Source organism: Convolutriloba macropyga, chromosome 14, assembly GCF_964194025.1.
Source record: "Convolutriloba macropyga chromosome 14, txConMacr16.3, whole genome shotgun sequence".
Classification (NCBI taxonomy): Eukaryota; Metazoa; Xenacoelomorpha; order Acoela; family Convolutidae; genus Convolutriloba; species Convolutriloba macropyga.
In genome coordinates, this window is record NC_134481.1 from 26883123 (window position 1) to 26901311 (window position 18189).

The 18189-nt window shown below is 52.0% G+C and overlaps 1 protein-coding gene across 1 annotated transcript in view; it reads right to left on the minus strand.

Moving 5' to 3' along the window:
• Positions 1–1902: 1902 nt before the first annotated feature.
• Positions 1903–18189, minus strand: part of LOC142352891 (uncharacterized) — a 179222-nt gene continuing 162935 nt past the window's right edge. The window contains exon 7 of the mRNA XM_075405046.1: positions 1903–2105. Within this exon, the coding sequence (XP_075261161.1) occupies positions 1903–2105 (203 nt within the window). The remainder of the gene's footprint in view (positions 2106–18189) is intronic.

The window sequence follows — 18189 nt, forward strand, 5'->3', positions numbered from 1 at the left end:
TTGGCGCACGGCTGGTGCAGCTATCTCACGCCTAAGCGTCAAGGAGTATCGTAAGTGGTACCTACTGGAGTTGGCGAGGGCAGCTGTGGTGCGGGTGTGCGTTGGCGCAAGGCTGGTGGAGCTATAACGCGTCTAAGTGTCGAGGCGTATGGTAGGAAGTACCTACTGCAGCTGGCGAGGGCAGCTGTGGTGTGGGAGTGCGTTGGCGCACGACTGGCAGGGCTATGACAGGTCTAAGTGTCAAGGAGTATCGTAGGTGATACCTGTGGGAGCTGGCGAGGACAGCTGTGGTGTGTGGGAGTGGGTTTGCTATCGGCTGTTGGGCTATGACACGTCTAAGTGTCAGGGAGTATCATAAGTGTACCTTATGGAGCTGGCGAGGGCTGCTGTGTTGTGGGAGCGCTTTGGCGCACGGCTGGTGGAGCTATCACATGCCTAAGCGTCAAGGAGTATCGTTGGTGGTAGCAACTGGAGCTGGTGAGGGCAGCTATGTTGTGGGAGTGCAGTGGCGCACGGCTGGTGGAGCTTTGACTCGTCTAAGTGTCAAAGAGTATGGTAGGTGGTACCTACTGGAGCTGGCGATGGCAGCTGGGGAGGTGGAGTGCGTTGGCGCACGGCTGTTGAGGTACTGACATGTCCAAATGTCAATGAAGTCAGTAGGAGGCGCCTACTGGAGCTGGCGATGGCAGCTGGGGTGATGGAGTGCTTTGGCGCTCTTTAGTTGGAGCACTGAAAAGTCCAAGTGTCAATGAAGTCAGTATGAGGCGCCTACTGGAGCTGGGGTTTGCGGTGCATGGCTGGTTCCAAAACATACATCATGCTTGTCCTGGTATTGTAGTCACTGAGAAACTTCAAAGGACCCGGCTAATTCAAAAATTACTATTTTTTTTAAAGACAACAACTACAAAATAATGTCACCAATAAGACTTTGTTTTTGTATTCTTGCTTTTTCTCGAAAATTTTGTTTTGGCAATTTGTCTTCAATTTGGCATATGGCCTTCAATTTGGCATATAGTTCTTCAATTTGGGTATATAGTTCCTCAACCCAATATTCGAATTGGCTATCTGTCAATGCGTTTTTTAACCCAATATCAACTTAAAATTGGCCCCGAAGCTTATTTTATAGTTCAGCGTGAACGGCTTAAACACTTTCAACACTCAAAATGATGCTTCCTCCCGACCTTGAATATTAGCAAACCATTTGACTACTTCCCGACTGTTATTTTCAATGTTTTTTAGTCACATAATTGACGTTGACCAAACAAATTGACGTGTTGCCGTCAGGTGTAGCATTCAGTGACATAATCTCCTTCTACACATTGCTGAAGGACCACTTCCTTGTTGTGTCGTCTCCTGGAGGTAACCTTGCTTCGTTTGTTGGTGAAATCATCGAAGCGCCAATATGATCACGATGTTGCCTACCATTCCTTCTTTGTCGTATCATGTCTCTTTTGTTCCCATTATTTCAAGTTTCAATTATTTGGTTTACTGTATGGTTTCCTTACATGACATCAAAAGTTACAACTCATTTCCCTTTTTACGTGACTTTCAAAACCTTATAACATTACAAAGTGATTCAGAATCAACAATAACAGGGCACTTTACACAAATTAATGGAGAAGTTAATTCTGGGCATTAACACACCGCGATAATTTTTAATATCAGAATAGGGTTTTAACAAAAATGCGGCTGCTGTGTCACAGTTGAACTTTAGTTGCTGTTGAAAAATATTAAAATAAACATCCGTTTACAGTTCCAACAGGCTCTTTTCAACGATCGAAAACTACTCTTCGACTTATTGCCAGTTCTCATTGGTTTTTTTCCGTGCTTTTGTAATATCTTACAAGTTCATGGGCTGCAAGAAAAAACTTTTCTTCTATTTGGGTTTTTACTTCGACTACTTTATCTGAGATTATTTAAGACTAGTACCAAGACGTTTGATGCTTTCTGAGGTTCATTGACCACATCTAAAATTTCATGAAGTTCGCCGCAATCAGCAATGGCCATCGCTAACTCGGGTTGGAAAAGTCCAATTCTGGCTGCGACTGCGGCAACTGCAAGTGGGGTTCCTTTCGTTTTATGGTTATTGTCATCTTCATCAAGTCCTGTCAGAAACTTTTGAAATATCGTTAAGAAGTTTAGCAACTTCTTTTTCTGCTTCAATTGTATTGTTGAGTATTTCGGCGTTAATCCAATCGACAATAAATTTATCAATTTTTTTGTTCATAATTTTCGGGAAATTTTTCAGAAAACATTTCTGTGTTCAAAGAGGAAATTCAAGAGGAAATGCGACTAGAAATGCCCCATTTATCTTTCTCCGTTATGAAAATTCTTTCATTTTCTAGGACTGTTTTCGGGAGTGTTGTTTAAGCAAGCTGCTGCTTACTATTTTTTACGGCTCTGTGCTGTTGGCTTAGCCTAATTGGCATTACTTGTTATTGTGATTTAGGTGCTTATATGACTCTGTTTTAAGTATATGCAAATTTATAGTGGATGGTGTTAAATGTTGGATGGATGTTTTTTGATGCGTTTAATGTTTATTTGCCATGGTATGTCTGAATTGGGTAATAATGACTTTAAATTGGGTATGTTAATTGTAAAAATTGTTTGGTAGGATGGAACATTCATATTAATGAGGCCTGGGGAGGGAGTTGAGTGCCTATCTTTATTAACATATTTATCGACTTTTTCAGATCATCTTTGTTTTTCAAACTTATACATCTTAAGAATTCAATATTCCTTAAAATTTTTTGGCGAAATTGCACATGTTTTTCGAAGGTGGAGTGCCTATTGCAACGGTAGTTTGGTGTTTCCGGTAGGTGTTGCATATCTACATACCCGGACCCTAGTGCCATAGTAAAACAGTGCTGAAACATTGTATTCCAATTGTATATCGTCGGCCCAGTACTGTATCAGTGCATCCTAAGAGTATCTTGCTACTCATGATGTGCAGTGTAACTCCCATAAATACTTTTTTTTCTGAAAATAGACTGAGTATGCTTGGTTTTGATTCCCATGATGTTCATAGCAAAATCATGATAAATTGTGTAAATTTCGAAAAAAATTTTGAAATTTTGGGCGATGCTCGTTTTGAGCATGATGATGCCTTATAATCTTAAAACGTTGCAAGAAATGTATTGAGATTAGTAAAAAAAACCCCGCCAAAACCAAAAAATACACGCAAAAACCCGTAAATACACGCCGAGTGCCTGGCCTGGAACCTGACAAATTTGGACAGATATTGCAGATTTTTATGGTTTTTATTTCAGATTGTAATGGATTTTTGTAGCAATGTCTTAGTTTTAGCTTCGACGAAAACAACAAATCTGAGCCGACAATATACAACTGGAATCCAATCTTTCAGCACTCTTTTACTATGGCAGTAAGATCCTGGATATGTAGTAATGTAGTAATGTAGTAATGTCGGAGTTGACGAGACCTTCAATGTTAACAACTAAAGTGACTTTGGCGAACCAGCTAAAATTGGTTGAACCACTGTTCAATGATATAATTTACTATTGCAGTAAGATCCGAGATCTGGGATATTACTTGGGGGGGGGGGGTGCAGAATAACTGGATATGACTTGGATTTTAATTGAAGATCTAGGAGAAGAAATCAACGATATTGTGTTAGAAGCAATTGACGACGTTAAGGGAGAAGTATCGTCTCCAACAGCTTCAGCTAACAGACCAAAGGCTAAAAAAGAGAGTTGTTGGAGGAAGTCGAAATTCTCAGCCAAAATCCAATTGATTTGTTTTTTGAGCAGTCTACACCAGCGGCTGTCAAAAGCAAAAATACTAATTTTTTCCAAACGACAATTTTTGATTCTGACCTCGACTCTGGTGATTGCGATCACAGCTCTAACGAAAGCGAAGAGTTTCATGCAGGTGAAAACTTTGAAATTGAAGAGTTTGCAAATTAAATACTTGTGATGAATGAAACTTCCACCAGCTATGATGCGTGTTTCTTCGCCAAAGCCTGGCAACATTGATCCTGCTTTTTCATTGTCATCTTTTGCTGACCTTCAGGACAACGTTGCGATTTGTCAGGAAAAAATCAGCACCACTGACAACGTAAAATTATATGAGGGAAGCGATCTCAGCATGCATGATGCGGTGGCACTTACAGAGTTATTCTGCTCACGTGTTACTTTGTCAGAAGAGGGCTCCACTTCTCTGCATTCTCTCATAAAAGCAATACTACCTTCTGATAATGCCTTTCCATCAGGTGTTGCCTATGTTCAACACATTAAGCGAGATTTTGCAGGAAATGTTCGCTCTTTGACAAAAACTCCTACCCATTCTTTGTGTATTTTGAAATATCGCTGGCAGCTTCTTGACGTTATAAAACGTCAATTAAACCAAATTTTTAATTATGCCAAGTTTAGAAACCAGAATCCAAATTTTGATCTTAATTTCTTTGTTGCACCCCCTGTTGTAGTTAAGGAAAATCAGTCATTAGTTTTCAACCTTAGCATTTTTACGGATGGAGTTCACATCAAAAAGTCAACTTTCAAGAAGGCCATTTGGCCTGTTTGGGTGCAGGTAACTGATCTACCCCTCATTCTAAGAATGTCTCGAAAGAACATTGTTCTTGCCGCTCTATTCGTTGGATCGGGTGTGCTTGACTGGTCCATAATAGTACCTCAATTGCTGGCAGAACTTCTGTCACCTATAGAACTCCATGTTGATGAAAACCTTGCGTTGAGCTTAACCTTTAAAGTACACATTTTGTTAGCAGACCTAGGTGCAAAGTCAAATATCCTGAACATGTATAAGTTCAACGGTTCCCTTGGGTGCCACTATTGTACAGCAGAAAGCAAAACTATTGGAAAAAGTCATTCGTACTACCCATTTGCACAGAAAGGAAGAATACGCGAACCTGTTCTTAACAACTTTTGTATCAATGGAGCTGAAAACGAAGTTTCTCAGAAAGTGCCAAACGTTGTCGGAGTTAAGGGAAAGGGTGCTTTGGCCTCATTGATTGATGGTCTACCATTAGCAGCACCCATTGATTATATGCATTGTGTTCTCATTGGGGTTTTTCCGGAGGTCCTAAAACTGTGTTACAAAAATGTTTCCAGTGTCGATAAAACTGTAATCAAAACAGTTATCTCACAGTTAGCCTGTCCTCGTGAAGTGATTTCCTATTCACGAAAAATAAGGCCAATCGATGCTATAAGTCAATTTAAAGCGAAGGAATTTTTCACTTATCTCTTTTACATAAGCCCCCTAATTTTTCTTAATCGTTTACCGGAACAACTTTACGACCATCTATTAAAGCTTGTTTTTGGTGTTAGGCTTCTTTTCGAATCCAGTTTTGAAACATATATTTGTGCGGCTGAAAGATTTTTCAATGCCTTCTTCGCGGAGATAGTTAGAATTCACGGCGCTGAAAAAATTGAGACAATCAATGTACATTCTCTACGGCATTTTGCTGATCAGACGAGAAGATTTTGGCCTCTTTTTTGTTACTCGGACATGAGTTTTGAGGCAGTCAACAGGTCACTTGGCAATCTTTTCAGTGGTGCCAACTCTGAATGCGAAGTTATTTGTCGCAGATTATTGAAACGTCAGCAACTTGCCAACTTGCAAATACACAACGAAAAGTTAAAAACATTTTTCAATCACATGCAGAGAAACGAAGCTTCCATGAAAGTGGTTTTTGGTGATAATCGTTTGGAAACAGAGGCAATTAGAGCAGCTCGGATTGATTATCCAAACGCTACAATATACAATCGTTGTTCTAAAGACAGCGTTTATTTTGATTCTACAGCCTACGGCAGCTCTAAATTGGGCAATTGTTTCGTAAATTTTTCTTACGATGGTCTGGAAGCTTTTGGGGAAATACAAGACTTCATCGTCTTCTGTGGTTCCAAATCTGACTGCGGAATTCATGCAAATATTCGGATTCACTCAAAAGTAGAAGACATAGGCTTGGCAAAAGGCTTTTTTTTAAAGTCTGTAGAATTTCTAATGAAGATTTAATTCCAGTTAGCCAATTGAAGAAGGTATTTTGCTATAGTGAAGGCGAAATCAAGAAAACTTCCTCAGGGAACGTACTGATCATGGTTAAACTCTGCTCTAACTTTGAGCATTCTTAACGACTTCAATCGTAATGAAATGTGATATTTTTAAAACCAGATAACATTATACTGTTTCCTTTACTCTATTTTCACTTTGAATTTATTCGAGTGAAAAAAAGCAATTAAAATAACTACTTACTAGAAACCCGTTAGCCAAAATCACTGTTTAGTTGGAACAACAATTACTTTAGTTTTCGTGTTAACAAAAATTTCATGTTTTCATTATTTGTACTTATGCCAATAATACTTAAACATAAAAACAACAAAAATAATATAAATGTTAATAGTATTAATAAGAAAAATAATATAATAATAAAAATAATAATAATAACAAATAATGTTAATAATAGAAATGGTAATAGCGAATAGTAAAAGCAATAACAATCAAAATAAAAATATTTATTATAAAAATAGCTACCTGAAAACAAAATAGTAAAAATTAATAATAGTAAAGAATTGTAATAATAATTATTATAGTGATTGCTTTGCGTAATCAATGTGCGCACTATAGTTATTATTTTAAAATGTCAGTAATTATGGGTTTTCAATAAAACTCATCCGTTTTAGTTCAGCTTTACTGTTTCCGTCGTGGTTTCATTGCGTAAAATCTCCATATTAGCAGACGTAACATTTTTTCTGTTTAATTTCAGATTCCTTAACTTCTGTTTCATGTCGGTGGGCATGAGCTATCTGCTTCAGAGAAGCAGCAATAGAAAAGTTTGATAGCTAATTGGAGAAATAATTACTTGTGTTTAAGATGAGGTTCCTGGTTATTGGCGATTCAAACCTACGTGACTCATTGAGTGAGCTGGAATCTGATATCCTAGTGCAAAGTTACAGGTAAAAATCAACTGGCAACCTTTTAGGTTTGATTGTCACTTAGTTTTGCGTTAAGTTGGTTTTGTATTAGGCCGCAATACGTTGCAGTCGGCGGCAGATGGAGTTGTGACTTAAAGAGCTTAGTAAGGAAAGCGGCCACGTTCTCCCATGTGTTTGTGATGGTGGGAGACAATGACGTTAGAGAGCAATCAGCACAAAACATATGTGAAAACTATAGACAGTTTAAGGAGGCAGTTTGTTTCTGCGGACACTTTAAAAGAAAGGACCTTCTCTGACGTACAGTTGAAAGCAATAACTTGTTCTACTATAAGAAACTTGGAAGAAAATACAAAAGTCCTCGACTGGTAAAAAACATGGACTTTCACAATTGTGTTCGTTATCATTTTAATCGGCAAGGCGAAGGATACCGCCACATGTCTATGCTTGTTCTATCTGTTCTAAAGGAGTTTGCAAAATATTGGTAGGCTGAAATTGCTCTAAAACGTTGTTGCCAAAGCTTGAAAACCTTTTCTTTTAGTTTTAATAGTCAAATGTTGACAATAATGTTTTAGAGCTTTTTCCTGGCCAGCAGTTCTACGTGCTTTCTTTCCTTGCTCCAATTTTGTTGATAATACTTTTCAAAGTAAATTGTTGAGCATGATTTTTCTTTAAATGCCACAAGTAAAAGGATGCAGCCAGATAATTGGACGTAAAAAGTTTCTTGATCGTGCTAATTATGGCGAGCTAGTGAAATCTTTATTTCTGGGACGATCATGTTGGTGGACATGGCTATGCGCAACAAATTTTTTGCGCTTGTTGATCATGTCGGTGGACACGATTGTATAGAATATTGATAGAATAGGTTCAGGTGATATTATATAAAATTATTATATGACAGCTGTTTTGTTCAGCAGTTGGGAATGGCAGGGGTGGTGGGGGCTGCTGGTGGTACTACTAGGGGTGGTGGGGGCTGCTGGTGGCACTACTAGGGGTGGTGGGGGGCTGCTGGTGGTACAACAAGGGGTGGGGGGCTGCTGGTGGTACTACTAGGGGTGGTGGGGGCTGCTGGTGGTACTACTAGGGGTAGTGGGGACTGCTGGAGGTACTACTAGGGTTTGTGGGGGGATGCTGGTGGTACTACAAGGGGCGGTGGGGGCTGCTGGTGGTACTACTAGGGGTGGTGGGGGCTGCTGGTGGTACTACAAGGGGTGGTGGGGGGCTGCTGTTGGTACTACTAGTGGTGGGGGCTGCTGGTGGTGAGGGCTGCTAATAGGGGTGAGGGGCTGCTGGTGGTACTACTAGGGGTGGTGGGGGGCTGCTTGTGTACAACTAGGGGTGTTGGGGATCAGCTGGTGGTACTACTAGGGGTGCTGGGGGCTGCTGGTGGTACTACTAGGGGTGGGGGGCTGCTGGTGGCACTACTAGGGGGTGGTGGGGTCTGCTGTTGGTAGTACTACTAGGGGCGGTGGGGGGCTGCTAGTTGTTTTACTAGGGGTGGTGGGGGCTGCTAGTGGTACTACTAGGGGTGGTGGGGGGCTGCTGGTGGTATTACTAGGGGTGGTGGGGGGCTGCTGGTGGTACTAATAGGGTTGGTGGGGGGCAGCTGGTGGTACTACTAGGGGTGGTGTGGGGCTGCTGCTGGTACTACTAGGGGGTGCTGGGGGCTGCTGGTGGTACTACTAGGGGTGCTGGGGGCTGCTGGTGGTACTACTAGGGGTGGTGGGGGGCTTTTGGTGGTACAACTAGGGGTGGTGGGGGGCATCTGGTGGTACTACTAGGGGTGGTGGGGGTATGCTGGTGGTACTACTAGGGGTGGTGGGGGCTGCTGGTGGTACAACATGGGGTGGTGGGGGCTGCTGGTGGTACCTAATAGGGGTGAGGGGCTGCTGGTGGTACTACTAGGGGTGGTGGGGGCTGCTTGTGTACAACTAGGGGTGTTGGGGATCAGCTGGTGGTACTACTAGGGGTGCTGGGGGCTGCTGGTGGTACTACTAGGGGTGGGGGGCTGCTGGTGGCACTACTAGGGGGTGGTGGGGGTCTGCTGTTGGTAGTACTAGGGGTGCTGGGGGTCTAATGGTGGTACTACTAGGGGTGGTGGGGGGCTTTTGGTGGTACAACTAGGGGTGGTGGGGGACTGCTGGTGGTACTACAAGGGGTGGTGGGGGGCTGCTGGTGGTACTACTAGGGGTGGTGGGGGGCTGCTGGTGGTACTACTAGGGGTGGTGGGGGGCTGCTTGTGTACAACTAGGGGTGTTGGGGATCAGCTGTTGGTACTACTAGGGGTGGTGGGGGTCTGCTGGTGGTACTACTAAGGGTGGTGGGGCTGCTGGTGGTACTACTACGGGTGTTGGGGGGCTACTGGTGGTACTATTAGTTGTGGTGGGAGGCTGCTGGTGGTACTACTAGGGGTGTTGGGGGGCTACTGGTGGTACTACTACCGGTGGTGGGGGGCTGCTGGTGGTACTACTAGGGGTGGTGGTAGGCTTCTGGTGGTACTACTAGGGGTGGTGGGGGCTGCTGGTGGTACTACTAGGGGTGGCGTGGGGCTGCTGGTGGTACTACTAGGGGTGTGGGGGGCTGCTGGTGGTACTACTAAGTGTGGTGGGGGGCTGCTGGTGGTACTACTAAGGGTGGTGGGGGCTGGGGTGGTAGTAATAGGGGTGGTGGGGGCTGCTGTTGGTACTACTACCGGTGGTGGGGGGCTGCTGGTGGTACTACTAGGGGTGGTGGTAGTCTGCTGGTGGTACTACTAGGGGTGGTGGGGGGCTGCTGGTGGTACTACTAGGGGTGGCGTGGGGCTGGTGGTGGTACTACTAGGGGTGGTGGGGGCTGCTGGTGGTACTACTCGGGGTGGTGGGGGTCTGCTGGTGGTACTACTAGGGGTGGTGGGGGCTGCTGTTGGTACTACTACCGGTGGTGGCGGGCTGCTGGTGGTACTAATAGGGGTGGTGGTAGGCTGCTGGTGGCACTACTAGCGGTGGTGGGGGGCTGCTGGTGGTACTACTAGGGGTGGCGTGGGGCTGCTGGTGGTACTACTAGGGGTGGTGGTAGGCTGCTGGTGGCACTTCTAGGGGTGGTGGGGGGGCTGCTGTTGGTACTACTAGGGGTGGCGTGGGGCTGCTGGTGGTACTACTAGGGGTGGTGGGGGCTGCTGGTGGTACTACTCGGGGTGGTGGGGGTCTGCTGGTGGTACTACTAGGGGTGGTGGGGGCTGCTGTTGGTACTACTACCGGTGGTGGCGGGCTGCTGGTGGTACTACTAGGGGTGGTGGTAGGCTGCTGCTGGTACTACTAGGGGGTGCTGGGGGCTGCTGGTGGTACTACTAGGGGTGCTGGGGGCTGCTGGTGGTACTACTACCGGTGTTGGGGGGCTGCTGGTGGTACTACTAGGGGTGGGGGGCTGCTGGTGGCACTACTAGGGGGTGGTGGAGGTCTGCTGTTGGTAGTACTAGGGGTGGTGGGGGTCTGCTGGTGGTACTACTAGGGGTGGTGGGGGGCTTTTGGTGGTACAACTAGGGGTGGTGGGGGCTGCTGGTGGTTCTACAAGGGGTGGTGGGGGGCTGCTGGTGGTACTACTAGGGGTGGTGGAGGGCTGCTGGTGGTACTACTACGGGTGTTGGGGGCTACTGGTGGTACTATTAGGTGTGGTGGGAGGCTGATGGTGATACTACTAGGGGTGTTGGGGGGCTACTGGTGGTACTACTACCGGTGGTGGGGGGCTGCTGGTGGTACTACTAGGGGTGGTGGTAGGCTGCTGGTGGTACTACTAGGGGTGGTGGGGGGCTGCTGGTGGTACTACTAGGGGTGGCGTGGGGCTGCTGGTGGTACTACTAGGGGTGGTGGGGGCTGCTGGTGGTACTACTCGGAGTGGTGGGGGTCTGCTGGTGGTACTACTCGGGGTGGTGGGGGCTGCTGTTGGTACTACTACCGGTGGTGGCGGGCTGCTGGTGGTACTACTAGGGGTGGTGGTAGGCTGCTGGTGGCACTACTAGGGGTGGTTGGGGGCTGCTGGTGGTACTACTAGGGGTGGCGTGGGGCTGCTGGTGGTACTACTAGGGGGTGGTGGGGGGCTGCTGGTGTACAACTAGTGGTGGTGGGGGGCTACTGGTGGTACTACTAAGTGTGGTGGGGGCTGCTGGTGGTACTACTAAGGGTGGTGGGGGCTGGGGTGGTACTAATAGGGGTGGTGCTGGGCTGCTGGTGGTACTCCTAGTGGTGGTAGGAGGCTACTGGTGGTACTGCTAGGGGCGGTGGGGGGCTGCTGGTGGTACTACTAGGGGTGGTGGGGGGCTGCTGGTGGTACTACTAGGGGTGGCGTGGGGCTGCTGGTGGTACTACTAGGGGTGTGGGGGGCTGCTGGTGGTACTACTAAGTGTGGTGGGGTGCTGCTGGTGGTACTACTAAGGGTGGTGGGGGCTGGGGTGGTAGTAATAGGGGTGGTGGGGGCTGCTGTTGGTACTACTACCGGTGGTGGGGGGCTGCTGGTGGTACTACTAGGGGTGGTGGTAGGCTGCTGGTGGTACTACTAGGGGTGGTGGGGGGCTGCTGGTGGTACTACTAGGGGTGGCGTGGGGCTGGTGGTGGTACTACTAGGGGTGGTGGGGGCTGCTGGTGGTACTACTCGGGGTGGTGGGGGTCTGCTGGTCGTACTACTAGGGGTGGTGGGGGCTGCTGTTGGTACTACTACCGGTGGTGGCGGGCTGCTGGTGGTACTAATAGGGGTGGTGGTAGGCTGCTGGTGGTACTACTAGGGGTGGTGGTAGGCTGCTGCTGGTACTACTAGGGGGTGCTGGGGGCTGCTGGTGGTACTACTACCGGTGGTGGGGGGCTGCTGGTGGTACTACTAGGGGTGGGGGGCTGCTGGTGGCACTACTAGGGGGTGGTGGAGGTCTGCTGTTGGTAGTACTAGGGGTGGTGGGGGTCTGCTGGTGGTACTACTAGGGGTGGTGGGGGGCTTTTGGTGGTACAACTAGGGGTGGTGGGGGCTGCTGGTGGTACTACAAGGGGTGGTGGGGGGCTGCTGGTGGTACTACTAGGGGTGGTGGAGGGCTGCTGGTGGTACTACTACGGGTGTTGGGGGCTACTGGTGGTACTATTAGGTGTGGTGGGAGGCTGCTGGTGATACTACTAGGGGTGTTGGGGGGCTACTGGTGGTACTACTACCGGTGGTGGGGGGCTGCTGGTGGTACTACTAGGGGTGGTGGTAGGCTGCTGGTGGTACTACTAGGGGTGGTGGGGGGCTGCTGGTGGTACTACTAGGGGTGGTGTGGGGCTGCTGGTGGTACTACTAGGGGTGGTGGGGGCTGCTGGTGGTACTACTCGGAGTGGTGGGGGTCTGCTGGTGGTACTACTAGGGGTGGTGGGGGCTGCTGTTGGTACTACTACCGGTGGTGGCGGGCTGCTGGTGGTACGACTAGGGGTGGTGGTAGGCTGCTGGTGGCACTACTAGGGGTGGTTGGGGGCTGCTGGTGGTACTACTAGGGGTGGCGTGGGGCTGCTGGTGGTACTACTAGGGGGTGGTGGGGGGCTGCTGGTGTACAACTAGTGGTGGTGGGGGGCTACTGGTGGTACTACTAAGTGTGGTGGGGGCTGCTGGTGGTACTACTAAGGGTGGTGGGGGCTGGGGTGGTACTAATAGGGGTGGTGCTGGGCTGCTGGTGGTACTCCTAGTGGTGGTAGGAGGCTACTGGTGGTACTGCTAGGGGCGGTGGGGGGCTGGGGTGGTAGTAATAGGGGTGGTGGGGGCTGCTGTTGGTACTACTACCGGTGGTGGGGGGCTGCTGGTGGTACTACTAGGGGTGGTGGTAGGCTGCTGGTGGTACTACTAGGGGTGGTGGGGGGCTGCTGGTGGTACTACTAGGGGTGGCGTGGGGCTGGTGGTGGTACTACTAGGGGTGGTGGGGGCTGCTGGTGGTACTACTCGGGGTGGTGGGGGTCTGCTGGTCGTACTACTAGGGGTGGTGGGGGCTGCTGTTGGTACTACTACCGGTGGTGGCGGGCTGCTGGTGGTACTAATAGGGGTGGTGGTAGGCTGCTGGTGGTACTACTAGGGGTGGTGGTAGGCTGCTGCTGGTACTACTAGGGGTGGTGGGGGGCTGCTGGTGGTACTACTAGGGGTGGCGTGGGGCTGGTGGTGGTACTACTAGGGGTGGTGGGGGCTGCTGGTGGTACTACTCGGGGTGGTGGGGGTCTGCTGGTCGTACTACTAGGGGTGGTGGGGGCTGCTGTTGGTACTACTACCGGTGGTGGCGGGCTGCTGGTGGTACTAATAGGGGTGGTGGTAGGCTGCTGGTGGTACTACTAGGGGTGGTGGTAGGCTGCTGCTGGTACTACTAGGGGGTGCTGGGGGCTGCTGGTGGTACTACTAGGGGTGCTGGGGGCTGCTGGTGGTACTACTACCGGTGGTGGGGGGCTGCTGGTGGTACTACTAGGGGTGGGGGGCTGCTGGTGGCACTACTAGGGGGTGGTGGAGGTCTGCTGTTGGTAGTACTAGGGGTGGTGGGGGTCTGCTGGTGGTACTACTAGGGGTGGTGGGGGGCTTTTGGTGGTACAACTAGGGGTGGTGGGGGCTGCTGGTGGTACTACAAGGGGTGGTGGGGGGCTGCTGGTGGTACTACTAGGGGTGGTGGAGGGCTGCTGGTGGTACTACTACGGGTGTTGGGGGCTACTGGTGGTACTATTAGGTGTGGTGGGAGGCTGCTGGTGATACTACTAGGGGTGTTGGGGGGCTACTGGTGGTACTACTACCGGTGGTGGGGGGCTGCTGGTGGTACTACTAGGGGTGGTGGTAGGCTGCTGGTGGTACTACTAGGGGTGGTGGGGGGCTGCTGGTGGTACTACTAGGGGTGGTGTGGGGCTGCTGGTGGTACTACTAGGGGTGGTGGGGGCTGCTGGTGGTACTACTCGGAGTGGTGGGGGTCTGCTGGTGGTACTACTAGGGGTGGTGGGGGCTGCTGTTGGTACTACTACCGGTGGTGGCGGGCTGCTGGTGGTACGACTAGGGGTGGTGGTAGGCTGCTGGTGGCACTACTAGGGGTGGTTGGGGGCTGCTGGTGGTACTACTAGGGGTGGCGTGGGGCTGCTGGTGGTACTACTAGGGGGTGGTGGGGGGCTGCTGGTGTACAACTAGTGGTGGTGGGGGGCTACTGGTGGTACTACTAAGTGTGGTGGGGGCTGCTGGTGGTACTACTAAGGGTGGTGGGGGCTGGGGTGGTACTAATAGGGGTGGTGCTGGGCTGCTGGTGGTACTCCTAGTGGTGGTAGGAGGCTACTGGTGGTACTGCTAGGGGCGGTGGGGGGCTGCTGGTGGTACTACTAGGGGTGGTGGGGGGCTGCTGGTGGTACTACTAGGGGTGGCGTGGGGCTGCTGGTGGTACTACTAGGGGTGTGGGGGGCTGCTGGTGGTACTACTAAGTGTGGTGGGGGGCTGCTGGTGGTACTACTAAGGGTGGTGGGGGCTGGGGTGGTAGTAATAGGGGTGGTGGGGGCTGCTGTTGGTACTACTACCGGTGGTGGGGTGCTGCTGGTGGTACTACTAGGGGTGGTGGTAGGCTGCTGGTGGTACTACTAGGGGTGGTGGGGGGCTGCTGGTGGTACTACTAGGGGTGGCGTGGGGCTGGTGGTGGTACTACTAGGGGTGGTGGGGGCTGCTGGTGGTACTACTCGGGGTGGTGGGGGTCTGCTGGTCGTACTACTAGGGGTGGTGGGGGCTGCTGTTGGTACTACTACCGGTGGTGGCGGGCTGCTGGTGGTACTAATAGGGGTGGTGGTAGGCTGCTGGTGGCACTACTAGGGGTGGTGGGGGGCTGCTGGTGGTACTACTAGGGGTGGCGTGGGGCTGCTGGTGGTACTACTAGGGATGGTGGGGGGCTACTGGTGGTACTACTAGGGGTGGTGGTAGGCTGCTGGTTGCACTACTAGGGGTGGTGGGGGGGGGCTGCTGTTGGTACTACTAGGGGTGGCGTGGGGCTGCTGGTGGTACTACTAGGGGTGGTGGGGGCTGCTGGTGGTACTACTCGGGGTGGTGGGGTTCTGCTGGTGGTACTACTAGGGGTGGTGGGGGCTGCTGTTGGTACTACTACCGGTGGTGGCGGGCTGCTGGTGGTACTACTAGGGGTGGTGGTAGGCTGCTGATGGTACTAATAGGGTTGGTGGGGGGCAGCTGGTGGTACTACTAGGGGTGGTGTGGGGCTGCTGCTGGTACTACTAGGGGGGTGCTGGGGGCTGCTGGTGGTACTACTAGGGGTGCTGGGGGCTGCTGGTGGTACTACTAGGGGTGGGGGGCTGCTGGTGGCACTACTAGGGGGTGGTGGAGGTCTGCTGTTGGTAGTACTAGGGGTGGTGGGGGTCTGCTGGTGGTACTACTAGGGGTGGTGGGGGGCTTTTGGTGGTACAACTAGGGGTGGTGGGGGGCTGCTGGTGGTACTACAAGGGGTGGTGGGGGGCTGCTGGTGGTACTACTAGGGGTGGTGGGGGGCTGCTTGTGTACAACTAGGGGTGTTGGGGATCAGCTGTTGGTACTACTAGGGGTGGTGGGGGGCTGTTTTTGGTACTACTAAGGGTGGTGGGGGCTGCTGGTGGTACTACTACGGGTGTTGGGGGCTACTGGTGGTACTATTAGGTGTGGTGGGAGGCTGCTGGTGGTACTACTAGGGGTGTTGGGGGGCTACTGGTGGTACTACTACCGGTGGTGGGGGGCTGCTGGTGGTACTACTAGGGGTGGTGGTAGGCTGCTGGTGGTACTACTAGGGGTGGTGGGGGGCTGCTGGTGGTACTACTAGGGGTGGCGTGGGGCTGCTGGTGGTACTACTAGGGGTGTGGGGGGCTGCTGGTGGTACTACTAAGTGTGGTGGGGGGCTGCTGGTGGTACTACTAAGGGTGGTGGGGGCTAGGGTGGTACTAATAGGGGTGGTGGGGGCTGCTGTTGGTACTACTACCGGTGGTGGGGGGCTGGTGGGGGTACTACTAGGGGTGGTGGTAGGCTGCTGGTGGTACTACTAGGGGTGGTGGGGGGCTGCTGGTGGTACTACTAGGGGTGGCGTGGGGCTGCTGGTGGTACTACTAGGGGTGGTGGGGGCTGCTGGTGGTACTACTCGGAGAGGTGGGGGTCTGCTGGTGGTACTACTAGGGGTGGTGGGGGCTGCTGTTGGTACTACTACCGGTGGTGGCGGGCTGCTGGTGGTACTACTAGGGGTGGTGGTAGGCTGCTGGTGGCACTACTAGGGTTGGTGGGGGGCTGCTGGTGGTACTACTAGGGGTGGCGTGGGGCTGCTGGTGGTACTACTAGGGGTGGTGGGGGGCTGCTGGTGTACAACTAGTGGTGGTGGGGGGCTACTGGTGGTACTACTAAGTGTGGTGGGGGCTGCTGGTGGTACTACTAAGGGTGGTGGGGGCTGGGGTGGTACTAATAGGGGTGGTGCTGGGCTGCTGGTGGTACTGCTAGTGGTGGTAGGAGGCTACTGGTGGTACTGCTAGGGGCGGTGGGGGGCTGCTGGTGGTACGACAAGGGGTGGTGAGAGCTGCTGGTGGTACTACTAGGGGTGGTGGGGCGCTGCTGGTGGTACTACAAGCGGTGGTGGGGGCTGCTGGTTGTACTACTAGTGGTGGTGGGGGCCGCTGGTGGTACTACTATGGGTGGTTGTGGCCGCTGGTGGTACTACTAGGGGTGGTGGGGGGCTGCTTGTGGTACTATTAGGGTTGGGGGAGGGTGCTGGTGGTACTACTACGGGTGGTGGGGTCTGCTGGTGATACTATTAGGTGTGGTTGGATGCTGCTGGTAGTACTACTAAGGGTGGTGGGGGGCTGCTGGTGGTACTACTAGGGGTGGTGGGGGGCTGCTGGTGGTACTACTAGGGGTGGTGGGGGGCTGCTTGTGTACAACTAGGGGTGTTGGGGATCAGCTGTTGGTACTACTAGGGGTGGTGGGGGGCTGCTGTTGGTACTACTAAGGGTGGTGGGGGCTGCTGGTGGTACTACTACGGGTGTTTGGGGCTACTGGTGGTACTATTAGGTGTGGTGGGAGGCTGCTGGTGGTACTACTAGGGGTGTTGGGGGGCTACTGGTGGTACTACTACCGGTGGTGGGGGACTGCTGGTGGTACTACTAGGGGTGGTGGTAGGCTGCTGGTGGTACTACTAGGGGTGGTGGGGGGCTGCTGGTGGTACTGCTAGGGGTGGTGTGGGGCTGCTGGTGGTACTACTAGGGGTGTGGGGGGCTGCTAGTTGTACTACTAAGTGTGGTGGGGGGCTGCTGGTGGTACTACTAAGGGTGGTGGGGGCTGGGGTGGTACTAATAGGGGTGGTGGGGGCTGCTGTTGGTACTACTACCGGTGGTGGGGGGCTGGTGGTGGTACTACTAGGGGTGGTGGTAGGCTGCTGGTGGTACTACTAGGGCTGGTCGGGGGCTGCTGGTGGTACTACTAGGGGTGGCGTGGGGCTGCTGGTGGTACTACTAGGGGTGGTGGGGGCTGCTGGTGGTACTACTCGGGGTGGTGGGGGTCTGCTGGTGGTACTACTAGGGGTGGTGGGGGCTGCTGTTGGTACTACTACCGGTGGTGGCGGGCTGCTGGTGGTACTACTAGGGGTGGTGGTAGGCTGCTGGTGGCACTACTAGGGGTGGTGGGGGGCTGCTGGTGGTACTACTAGGGGTGGCGTGGGGCTGCTGGTGGTACTACTAGGGGTGGTGGGGGGCTGCTGGTGTACAACTAGTGGTGGTGGGGGGCTACTGGTGGTACTACTAAGTGTGGTGGGGGCTGCTGGTGGTACTACTAAGGGTGGTGGGGGCTGGGGTGGTACTAATAGGGGTGGTGCTGGGCTGCTGGTGGTACTACTAGTGGTGGTAGCAGGCTACTGGTGGTACTGCTAGGGGCGGTGGGGGGCTGCTGGTGGTACGACAAGGTGTGGTGAGAGCTGCTGGTGGTACTACTAGGGGTGGTGGGGCGCTGCTGGTGGTACTACAAGCGGTGGTGGGGGCTGCTGGTTGTACTACTAGTGGTGGTGGGGGCCGCTGGTGGTACTACTAGGGGTGGTTGTGGCCCCTGGTGGTACTACTAGGGGTGGTGGGGGGCTGCTTGTGGTACTATTAGGGTTGGGGGAGGCTGCTGGTGGTACTACTAGGGGTGGTGGGGTCTGCTGGTGATACTATTAGGTGTGGTTGGATGCTGCTGGTAGTACTACTAGGGGTGGTGGGGGGCTGCTGGTGTACAACTAGTGGTGTTGGGGGGCTACTGGTGGTACTATTAAGTGTGGTGGGGGCTGCTGGTGGTACTACTAAGGGTGGTGGGGGCT